Below are 12,254 nucleotides of genomic sequence, written 5' to 3' on the forward strand. Positions count from 1 at the left end.
GAAACGGCAGTATAGCAGCGAGCATTTCGGTCGAATTGAATTAAAGGATCACCTGGTTGCGTATTTACATGGTAAATGTGAATTAATCAACAATGCATCAGCTGATATGAATATTCATCTCACCGATCGGTATACACTGATACGTATGACGTGATTCAAGAAGCACGGGATTCGCATACACCCTTATTTGTCCTAGTACCAGAATATCTTCCACCCCGTTTCAACCCAATACGATGTCACAATTTACGACGTGTGTTGAATGACCTCCAAGCGGAATAGCGTTCCGGGCATATAATACGACCGACGGGGTTGGGTGACGGGGTGCGAAAAAAAAGGAACAAAAAAAAGGAAGAAAATTATTACCGTCATTGAAATTCAAATATCCAATCCCTTGTCTCGTTATACGAAACTTCGAATCAAGCACGAAATAATTCAAATTGGCAGACCCTCCTCGTTTCGTCGTGTTGGGGGGTCCGTCCGTTAATTTCCATTTACACGCTCTGTCATGGGTCCCTATGCACGGTGTCATCTATATTCCAACATGGTAACGAATCTTGATCTCGCCAGGGTGGAGAAGGCCACGATAAGGGTTGACTGCAGTGCGTAAAGTTGTCGAAGAAAAAGATGGCCATTGGTATTCCAAGGACGTCGTCGTATCCGTCACGGGAAGTGGACGCCCACCTGCAAAAAACATTATCGTCGCAGACGCCTGAAACAGAAGGAATTCTAAGTAAAAGTATTATTATTCTAAGTATAGCCCGGCTTGACATCCAATTGTCAAGTATCGAGCCCAAGTATCATTCAACGATCCTACGCACCTTTCGCTTCGACTTTTTTCATCGATAGAGTAGTATTTTCTTCGCCGACTTTGTTCTCGCGGAATATGAAATTTATTCCGACCCGATACTCTTGTTCGTATGATATCTTTGATATTCACATTCAATCGATCGAGGACTTTTACCCGCGTGATAACGTAGCGTGTAAACGTAAATGCGTGGAGGATATGGAAATTTGAAGTATTTAAGAATCTTCAAGCTCATCTCGATCTAAAATTATATTACGTCATTAATTTTCCGATCAATTTGATCAACTCGATCGATAATGGTATTTCGATATGCAAATGCCATGGCTCGTAAGATGACTGATATCACGAAAATTTATACCGTCGGGATCATTTGATACCAAGACCAAGTCACCCTGGGCTGATATTATATCTCACGTGTCCATTAATGGCCCAGCAGACGTCATCTATCCTTTTCCCACTTTGCCGCTAGAGATTATACCGAAATTGTTATCGCGCTGGTAGAGTCCTCGTATTTACATGGGTTTACGGATATTAAGGCTGTGGATAAGTAGGAGAAAACGTTTAATTCGTTTTAGTGTAACCAGATGTCACGGGGTCTGTGAACCTAATCAGAGGCAATTGAGCATGGTTAAGACCATAGAAAAAAAAGTAGGTTACTCTATATAAAATATATATACAATAATGAAGTCTGAGACACAACGCTTTCCCGGTCTGTTTATAATCGAACCATAAATAGTATCGGCTGTGGTACGAGCAGAGTAAAACTTTTACTGTTTAATTTTCGTTAAAACGCCACCCCGTATACTTTAGTTATAACATAAAAATATCATACCTTGACTCTATGTGACGTCGTATCGCTATTAGATAAGCAAACGACGAAATCTCATTGTCGAAAGTTATTTAACGAAAATTTTGAATCCCCTCAATTGTCATCGTTCCTCCTCTAGTCCCGTGGACTTTTGTATATCAGAATGTGTCAAAATTAGAAAACTCTGCGTCCAACTTCTCAGCCACTGACGAAGAAAAACCTTTGAAAGCTGTTACACCCAAAGCTTTAATTACTTTTTCCTGAACTTTACGCTCGACTGCCCTTGAACTATTTAGAGGCAGGGATAATAGAAGAAGACTGATCGTCCTTCGGTAACTGTTACCATCGAATATCGTTTGACAACCGATCGTCCCTCTGACGGAAATTTATGGAACGTGTGGCGCTGTTACGCGCCCCTATTATGGTTATCAGTGGTAGTCTCAATTCTTTTGAAACTCCCTGTCCCTTTCTCTACCCCGTAAACGTGTAGAGGGGTAGGTTCCAGAATATCCGTACAGACGACTTTCATCTCTGTCCTAACTACGTCGTAAGATTAGGTTAGAAAAAGAACAAAGTCGCTCAGCCAGGCATTCTGGACGTGCCCCAGCTATGTAACTATACGGGCGTGTTTGCGACGGAAGGCTGAACACGACGCCGCAAACGGCTTGGAAACTGGATTTAATGGAATCGCGCGGGAAACACTTTAAATTTGATTTGGCATCCTGATGACTTACAGTTTCAGGAAAAAAAAAAACAGCTGTAAGTATAGGTAGATAGACATATACCTATCGTAAATTATGAGAATAAATATACAGGGGTTCCAATAAATACCAGATTCAAAAGCATTCGTAATCTATTGAATATACAAAATTTACTCAAAGGCAAAGCAATCTGCCATTTTTTTCTCTCTTTTTCTCCCCTTCGACGCGTCTGACAGCTGTTGCCCTTTGCTTATCGAGAAATATCGGCCGAAAATCTATCGCGGAATGCCAGACGAAATTCGTGCTATAAAACTTTATGGTCGTTCCTTGATTAATAAAAAAAATGTTCGAATGGTACATAGCGTCAATATGAATAACCAGTAACCACCACCTAGCCGACTGTACGTTTTGCCAATGTTTGAAAATATGGGAACGTGGCAACTGCGCGGGTAACAAATTCAAACGGTATCCAAACAATTGCCGTTGGGCATCTTCTGCTCGATACTCCAGAGAACGTGAATAGGTACTACCAGGTTATAACTGCTCATACGTGAGCAGCAATATAACCTGTAAATTGATTAATAATCGAGCCCCGTGGCAAATTAAATTTATCAAACTATACATACGGTGTATATATTATACTGTATAGTATACGCATGTACGTAATACGCGAAACTCTCGGCTGGGCACGTAGTGGATTCTTCAAGAGGCTTTAAGAAGTGGTCGACACTAATGATAATCGTTACGACAATACATCGCTGTTGATAATGTCAGTCTAGCGTGTAGTTAGCAGTTCCATTCCCTGTGGGTTTTCCGCGACTGTAGGTCGTATCGTAAAAACTAAAAGCGGAGAGCTCACCTTCTACCGTTGACTACCAGTCTATACCGTGAGACAGACTACGGATAAGAGCGAGAACAAGGCACGGTAGGAGAGACGGAATAAGATGGAGGAATTTAATGAGAAAGACGGAAAAGGATAAACAAGATAAAAGTAGGACAGGATATTGTCTGGTTTCTGGAAAGAAAATGTCCTCCCTATCTCGGATGTGGCCGATGTGCGAAGTTTACACGATGCTGTAACACCCGTTGTCTAAACAACGGAGGTTACCTTTGTAAGAGAAATGCGCAAAAGAAATAAAAGGCGGCTGACGAAGTAATTCAATTTTTTCTTTTCTTTATTTTTCAAATTTCTTCCTTACGTAACTCGAGCGTCAATGCAAAGGAGCGCGAGAGCAGGAATCCAACGTGGAAATTCATGGGGAGACATTTGTTGACCCATTCGTTTCGCATGTATCCGCATGAATTCAAAATTGTCAAAGTCAGCTGTGCGGAGATCAATTCTTACGAAATCTTTCAACTACCGGGTTTAACGTACGAGAATTGTAATCGTTAGGGCGCGTACGCAAGAGCACTGCAAGTTTTTCAGCCTGCGTTAATGCTTTAATATCAGTGACGAAGAAGAAACTCTATAATCTTTTGAGTGACCTTTCGCACATGGGAAACGCACAGTCCTTCCGCGGGAACATGGGCAGAATGCGGTGCTGGCCTTTTAAGCCCTATAGTAGAGTTCGGATCAACCCCTCTTTACTTACAACACGTCAAGACTATTTACTCGAGTGACAAACGGGGTGTAAATTAAATTCTTTCGATTCGCAGGCTTTCGATCGGCTAATGGACTTTACTCTCTGGGGGGTTTTTTTGTAATTATTATTCGCACGTGCTTACCTTGCGTGTGTCGTTGGGAATTTAAATGTGGGTCTTGAATAATGACCAAGTCGAATGAGACAATCAAAGATTTTGATACGTCGATTTAAATTCCAATAGTCTTTGATAACAATGTAAATACCGGATATCGATATTGAACTGACGGTGTATCTCGTGTCAATTGTTTCAGAATACAAGAAGCGCCGAAGACTTTGCGAAAATAAGAAACTCCCGGGGCAAATGCAGGAAGCAAAAGAAGAAAAAAACGAGGAAAAGAAGAATGCGGCCAAGGCTGTAACTCAACCCAATTAAGTAGTTTCCGGCGGACTCCTCGACGTCACGACGTCTTGCGTTTCAGTCTACGATTTTTCATCGCGTCAACGATTATCTGGAAAAGAAGAACCAGCTATTTTTTTTCTGTCAACTTGTGTTATTCGAGGAACCGACTCAGTATCAGCTACACGAGCGAAACGGTTTACAGTGTATCTTCAGAATGATGGTTGCTGATTAAAATTAAAGGGTACGTAAAAATGAACGATGGGCAACCGTGTGGATTTTAAGAATTTTATAGTTAATTATCCTGGCATACGAAATGAGTTATAATTTGTATATTTTTTTATCCGTCTACAACGAGACTAAATTTTCTTTGCTACGAAATAGAAAATTCAGTTGTTAAAAATTTTCCATTGGATCATTACTTGTTGACAAAGTTTATACTTGGATGCAGACGTATTAGAAAAAACTTTAAAACGTCTCGACCATAAACAACTAATAACTTAAGTACAGTATGGCGGTCCTCGTGCGTCTTGCCTCGTCTTACCGCAATGCGAAGACGCGATTAAGCGACATTTGGCCGTAATAGCATCAGTCTTATTATGAAAATAATTGCTGAGAATACAACGGGACATTAGAGAGGATCCGGCGGGTTCGTGAACTTGGCTGAAGTTTTAATTGAAATTTTACTCATCTTCTTGAAATTAATTCCGTAAACAACTCGTAAAGCCAGTGCCACTCTTCCCGTTTATCATTCCATTTACGAATAATACAAAATACTTCATCTCGAGGTATCAAAAGTATTAATCAGCCCACCTCCTACATATATAAAATTAAAGAACTCGAATTAATTTCTCTTATTTTTTTTTATTTTTTTTTTCCAGACTTAACGAACGTATCTCACCCGTGAAACCATCGGGATTCCTTTGGCGTGTAAAAAAATGTATTAAAAAAATTGTACGGGTTCAGTGAGCTCGAGGGCTGAAAACTGAAAATATGATAGGGGCAATATCACGTTACGGACGTCTGGCTCACGAGCAAAACATAACCTAAATACGAGAGCGTTAAAGTGGCGAAGGCAGAGTACTTGGATATAGTCAAAACGTCGGTGTTCAAAGATCATGTCTACTCTGGCCACGAAAGCACTGTCGCCCTCCGTTGTGGGGGATTTCACTACCAGTCTGATGCCGACAGTGACGAGAGTGGATACAAGGTTGGAAGTGAGTCCAGTGTCAGTGGTACTGGCAGTTTCCATAGTCTTCATTCTATCGCCAGTTACAGTCAGCGAAAACTCCATAATACTCGCAGCATTCTACAGATACAAGCGGTTGAGAACAGCTTCCAATTGTCTACTGGCGTCCCTGGCTATTAGTGACTTTGGGGTGAGTTTGCATAGTCACGATCCTCCTTGTAGAAGAGTTTTCTCTTGTTGGTGAAATAAAAGGCAATCTTTCTACTCAACAGGTTGGGGTCTTTATGCCTTTTGGAATGCATCTCGAACTCTCGGGGTTGCCTGAGAACGGCGTCTCAACCCTGTGCATCGCACCCTACTGCATTGTAATCGCTCTCTGTAGCGTGAGTGTCCTTGTAACAGTAGCCATTGCTGTTGACAGACTGACGTCCCTTGCGCAACCATTGCGATACAAGAACATAATTACCCACAGCAGTGTAGAGAAGTACATTGCTGTTTTTTGGATATACGCCATCGCCGTAGGACTTTCACCTTTGATCTACGCACAGATAATGGGGATTACGCAACCGCACAGGTATAGATATAACAACTCTTTTTTTTAATCTTTCATCACTATCTCATCTAGAATAAACGAAGGGACGAATTTGTTTCTTGTGCAAACCTTCAGAAAGTCGAAAAGATAAGGTAGACAAAAAATTTTAAGGAAATTTGGCACAAGGAATGTATCTTGGCATTCTGTCTTATGCATTTTTATTTCTAGGTTATGTTCGAACGATTGAAAAGTGTGGATCCAGCTACTTTCGAAAGTTTGGCTTGAGCTTCAAGTGATTGATTAAATTTTCAGATCAGGGAGATCGAAATCACTTGCTCGTAGTAACTTAATTTTTATTTAATTATATCTCAATATGTATGTATAACTGACAAAGCCGATTGTCGAACAAATCCAGATTGACAAGTAATGGTCTTAAGAGACTTAGGAAGTAACCGGAAATTGGTGGAGCCGTATCAGTTTGCCGTCACGTTTCTCAAACATACCGTCGAAGAATACGGTTCGATAATACGATTCCATGGAATTTAAACCGACTACCCGACGGTACTGCGAGACACTTTAAACATCAAAGTCACCGTCGAAGCGTGGCTCCATGTGTAAATAGAAGCGCGTGTTCGCGTCAATGCGTCACGAGTACGTCGCCATACTGAAACACCCTTTCAGCATTCATAGAAAGAAATGTGATGCAGACTTTGTTCGCGATAGAAAAAAAAAAGCTTTTCCCACGAATTTCGACAATTGGCAAAGATAAATCCTTCTGGAGTTTCCATATGTAAAGTAAATGCGTGTAAAGTAATTTGCGGGAAATTTGAATGGCTGCCTTTTGAAAAATATACAGAACGTAAATACCGATTAATTATTAATTTTATCAAATTTACATTAAGGCACAGCTGTAGATACTGTTACTGCGAAATCGGTTTCTGGAAATACTCAACCTCGTATTATCCTTGGTTTACATTTTCTTCACCCCGAATTCATTACACCCTTATCCTTCCATAAACAAACGACTGAATAAAGATCCACAACCCCCTTGAAAAGCGAATCAATGTAACGTAAAGCATACCGTTGCGTACCTGAACAGCTTCTTTTCTCGAGTTTGTTTACTTTCCACGGTCATTTGAATCAAGTAAAATTACAATAAATCATGATTGGTTCTTTGTAAACGTAAATAATGAGTTTGATCTCGCGCTCAATATTCCTTTTTCAACCTCTTTGCTGGGTACAAAAGTTTATCGCTACTTCACACGGACTCCATTAGACTTCTGACGACGTTCTTATGCCTGGTGCATTTCGATCTTTTTCACTGTACACTTCCTATAACTTCAGTTGAAGAACCAAATTGAAACAATAGTTAAAAACTATTTCTAAATAAAAAAAAAATTACGTTTCGGCCTACATTTTTCTCATACTTACTGCACACCCTAGGAGTCTAGCTTGTTATTTCAGTCGGAAAAGTTACGATGATACCTCATAAGCACAGAAGACGGGGAACCCCCTAAGGATACAGTCCCAACCAATTATAAAAGACCCCAGTAGCTTGACTGCTACGCGGATTTTATATGAAATGGAAGGAAAATGAGGTAAATGGAAAGGACGGCTTTTTTCTCACATCAATTCCTATTATTGCAAAGTATTTTTATCCCGGATCTTTCTATGGAGATTGCTTAACCAAGCAACGATAAATACTAGGCTTAATAAACATGACCGAACAATATATTTATTCTGTATGTATTAGATGCTCCCGTAAGGCATATGGAAATGAAGTCCAAACTTAAAAGTAACAAGATCAAATTGCAATATACTTCATGATAGCAAAGTCTATGCTATAACGGTTATAGGTTTTTTTTTGGAAATTATTAATGTATCTCTTGATCTGAATATATCTCTTGAAATTCATACAAGCTCAATAGTCGAATATTTTTATATACATGGTGAGTCGTCTTACGCTCAGAATTTTTGAGGGGCCTCCGTATGTATTAGGCTCCCTTTTCTTTAAACAGTTCAGTCTCATCCTACGGTAGGATTGGCACACGACGAATACCAATCACTATGTAAGTGAACCATTGATAAGAAGTCACTGTCGATTATCGACAGAGAATCGAGTAAACTATTCGAATAAAAAACTAACGTACGCATCAGTAGCCTCACGTGTTTATAATACGATATCAAAAACACCGTACGTAGGTATTTCCTCTCAATGCTGCATAATTGTAAGCATGTAAGTGCCAATCCTACTTTAACCGGATGGTGGGACTAATCTGATAGGGAAAAGCGCGTTCAGTACGTACGGCGGCTCCTCCTTGATTCGGAGCCTAGGAAAACTTACACTGTATACATATATGTATCTGTACGTGCCTGAAATACACATACAGAATGACTTTTCTAGTTGTCCCACTGAATAATATTCTTTACAATTTCAATTTTCAATTATTATCACAAGTCACGGTTCAGGACCTTTTGTATGTCGAGGACAGGTGCCTCACGGCTATTCTAGGGAATTCAAAGAATATCAGTATAGCACGAACTCGGAAAAAATATAATTCTATAGCCCCGAGACGTCCAAACCAAACGTATTGTCAAGATTTTTAACAATGCATAGTAAAAGGAAGTCAAAAACGTCCCAGTTGATTCGTATTCGCAGTTATCGCTATGACGCCTGAAGCAAATTAAATTTTCCCCTTATGAAAAATCGCGAATTTTGAATCGGCGCACCCCTCGTGTTCCTGTCGAGTTATCCAGGAAGAAATAACAAGATATGGCAAAAGGAAAAGTCGTTCGAAATGTTACCATTTCGCATTCATCTCATGTTAATACGCCTCTTCGAATATATATTAGGTTCAGGCAATTCTTGCATCTTGTATCTGGCGCTTTCGCCTCCTTTCAAGTCTTTTATTTACGTTATTCCTGACGCCCGTGATAACTGAACAAATTTAATAACGGATGAGCCGAACGAGGAGAAGAAAAATAAAAGAGGGAAAGGACAAGGAACGAACGTTACAAAAGAACTTTCCGACACTTTGCTACGCCTTATTGCCACGTGGTAAAAGTCAGAGACTGCTCACAGCCATCTGGTTTTACTATGCGTATGTATCTTGGTAGTGCAAGGATTCGGTGTATATATATAAATACATGGGGACGACATATGAGACTTTATAGATAATCGTAAGTCATTACCAGAGAGCTACCATATTCTTGTATCATAAAGAAGAAAGATAAGAGAATAATAAAGGTATATGGGAAACCGGAGAATAAGGGAAAAAATGTTCCATTAAAAAACAAATACCTTCTCGTACTATAAGGTCTCTTATTAAAAGAATTATTCAAGTCTATTCACACAATGGACCACTCTGTATTCTGGAAATCATGTCTTCAGACAAACCCAAAGCAAATACTAAATTGATAAAGGCAGATTTCTACCAAGACATTTCTATGTCTTCATTAAGTTCCATCAGTGTGTGAAATTTTACGTAATACAATTTCAATACAATTCCCATGTGAAAGATTTCATATTAATTTGAAATTAAATTTTGACAGCAGATTAATGACTGCATTAAAAAAAAAATATTAAAATATTTGTAATTTTATCAATAATTGTATTATACCGTGTTTAATATTTTGTATTTTTTTCTCCGATATTTATTGGTACGATATACATAAGTAACCTTTGTCCTAAGCGAACCTTGTCCACGCCATAAAAAACAGACCTTTTCCATATTATTGTTACATAATGCGTAACATATGGGAAACGTATGGACGTCATTAGTTTATTTCATGTAGACGTATCTTTGAAGATTATTTGGCTTATTTTCGATTGGTCGAAATAATGGCGAACTTTACGCAACTGCCATTATGTATTATAGTGTTAATTGGCTTTTCCGTATTGTACTTACAAACAGGCGTATATCAATTTCAGATACTATAGCTTTCTGATTTATTTCTAATAATAATAAACTTCCAATATTCGCATCGATAGTTGTATCCATATTACATATTTTTCTTTGGAATCGTATATGATAGGTCCACGTGTTCAATTTGTTTTATTGAGAGATCGAAAAAAATGAAGTTTCTAGCTTGCCTAGAAGTTTGGCTGCACCTACTTGTCTACTGTACTACAATAGAATCTGTTCTTATATGCAACTTGTTATACTCTTACCAAACTCTTTCGATAATCATGCTGAAAATTCATATGGCATTACCATTACAGATTATTTGTTAAATTTCGATTGATATATTCGTAGTCTTAAAAGTTTTATGAAAATATGATTTTTCTTTATAGAAATTCTTTATCTCTAATATTGATAACAGTTTACTATACGTATATGACTTAGCATTGATTTATCATACAGTTGTGTATATATCCATGTAATATCACAAAATTCTAACATATTTAATATTTGCTAACGCGTTTTGTTTGTCTTTCAGAAATTTTGAAAATTATTCAGAGACCTTTACTGTACCAAGGCTCGCGTCTATATAAAGAGATAACTTTTTCCAGTTTTCGTAGAAACGAAAAACAATCAATTTTAGTCTCGAGGCAATATTGGTATAGCTGAACGTAACACGTGGCGCGTAGAAAAAATTAAGAACCGGAAACTCGAGACGACGACATGTTATATAGTATAAGGTACAGTAAAAATAACAGGAGTTGAACATACAAAAGAAAGTTATTTTTAAGTTTTTTAAACGTAAGCGACAATAGTCAAATAATATTGGAAATAACAAAAAAAAAAAAAAAAAAAAAAAAAAAAAAAAAAAAAAAAAAAAAAAAAAAAAAAAAAAAAAAAAACATTTCGATAACAGAATAGACTGAAATACCAACTCCATTTTTTCTTTCCTCTCTCTTTTCGGACCCTTTTTTTTTCTTTTCCTTTACTTCGCTGCTTATCTAGGTATTCTATAAAAACTTCCTACCCACCTACATTCTCTCGAGTTCGCTGCTGGCTTGAAGAACGGAAAAGGCCAATCAACCGAGAGAGTTTCATTCCAGCGCGCATTATCGAGGGAAAACTTACTAGACTAGTTACAAAAAGTGGATAGCACTGAAATGTGAATTCAATCATATTTTAACGGGAGGAAATAATATACAGATCGTGGGGTGGGGGTGGGGGGTGGGGGTAAGACATATAGAGAGATTGTACACTAATATCTGACTATTTGGCACGATAATGATTAATCATCGTGGATATTGATTTAATTGAATTATCTAAACTCTATAATATTTTTCATGTGTTTCTTCATAGTCATTACCTGTAATTTCATTTATAACGTATAACTGCTAAGAGCAACCACGATCGCATGAATCGATAGTCATTACGGGTGTAGAATAGGGTATTTAAGACTGAATAGGAGTTATCAGGAGGAGGAATAGGAGTTTATAAGACTGTTTTTAATACAGTGAATAATTAAATATATTTCTGTTAATTTTTTTAAGATCAAATAGAAATTATTAATTTTCAGTATTGGTGTGATAAAGATTACTTAAAAATACCATACTTCACCCTGAAAACAAAGAAGTGCAGGATACGTAGTAAATGTATTTTCTTGATTGAACTTCATTATAATCCGTTTGCAATTTGGAATAACGTGAAATAACGTGAATCTATTATGGGAACAATTGATGAAACCCTTTGAAAAGATTGAATTAATTATTCGGATGTTACTCGCGATAGCAAAACGGAAATTAAATTGCAATGACCTCCAAAATAAATTATAATCGATTATTACCTAGAACGGCCGTCGCCGTAACTTCGTTTCTAAGTTAAGAACATTCTCAGATACTAAGACTACAATAAACATTAATCAGTCCGAATCTATCGCTGCTTCCTTTTCGTAGGTAACAAAGAGATGCCCTAATACCGTCCTCTGCTTATTGAAAATCAATAAGGCGAGCAGAAGTAGAAAAGGAAAAGATTTGGTTTCCGCGTATAAGAGCCACGATGAATTAAAGTATCGGGACTGCCCGATGTCAAGGCACTCAGAAGCAAATATCAAGTAAAATGAATTTTAATTATTGATCAAAATAAATGAACTGCTTAATAATGAGATAAATGAAAAATACGTAAGGCTCCGACATACCAGTGACTTACATAACGTCCTAATAAGTATCATCGACCATACGGATAATCTTATACATAATTCCCAGATTAATAATAATTAAAATTAAAAACGTATGACGTAATTCAATCATTGCCCCATCTCGATCTCCGTTAATCCGCTATCCA

The 12,254-nt window shown here is 37.9% G+C and overlaps 1 protein-coding gene across 2 annotated transcripts in view; it reads left to right on the forward strand.

Annotated features, from left to right (window-relative positions):
* Window positions 1-12,254, forward strand: part of LOC107265878 — a 46,623-nt gene that overhangs the window by 28,393 nt on the left and 5,976 nt on the right. The window contains exons 1-4 of one of the 2 annotated variants that reach the window (XM_025083143.1): window positions 597-730; window positions 4,209-4,538; window positions 5,176-5,673; window positions 5,756-6,057. In XM_025083143.1, the coding sequence (XP_024938911.1) occupies window positions 5,413-5,673; window positions 5,756-6,057 (563 nt within the window). In that variant the 5' untranslated portion in view covers window positions 597-730; window positions 4,209-4,538; window positions 5,176-5,412. Of the gene's footprint in view, window positions 1-596; window positions 731-4,208; window positions 4,539-5,175; window positions 5,674-5,755; window positions 6,058-12,254 lie in introns of those variants that run through there. The other variant, XM_015735759.2, reaches the window with a different exon arrangement.

The sequence above is a fragment of the Cephus cinctus genome, unplaced genomic scaffold (genome assembly GCF_000341935.2).
Source record: "Cephus cinctus unplaced genomic scaffold, Ccin1 Ccin1_scaffold0240, whole genome shotgun sequence".
NCBI classification, from domain to species: Eukaryota; Metazoa; Arthropoda; class Insecta; order Hymenoptera; family Cephidae; genus Cephus; species Cephus cinctus.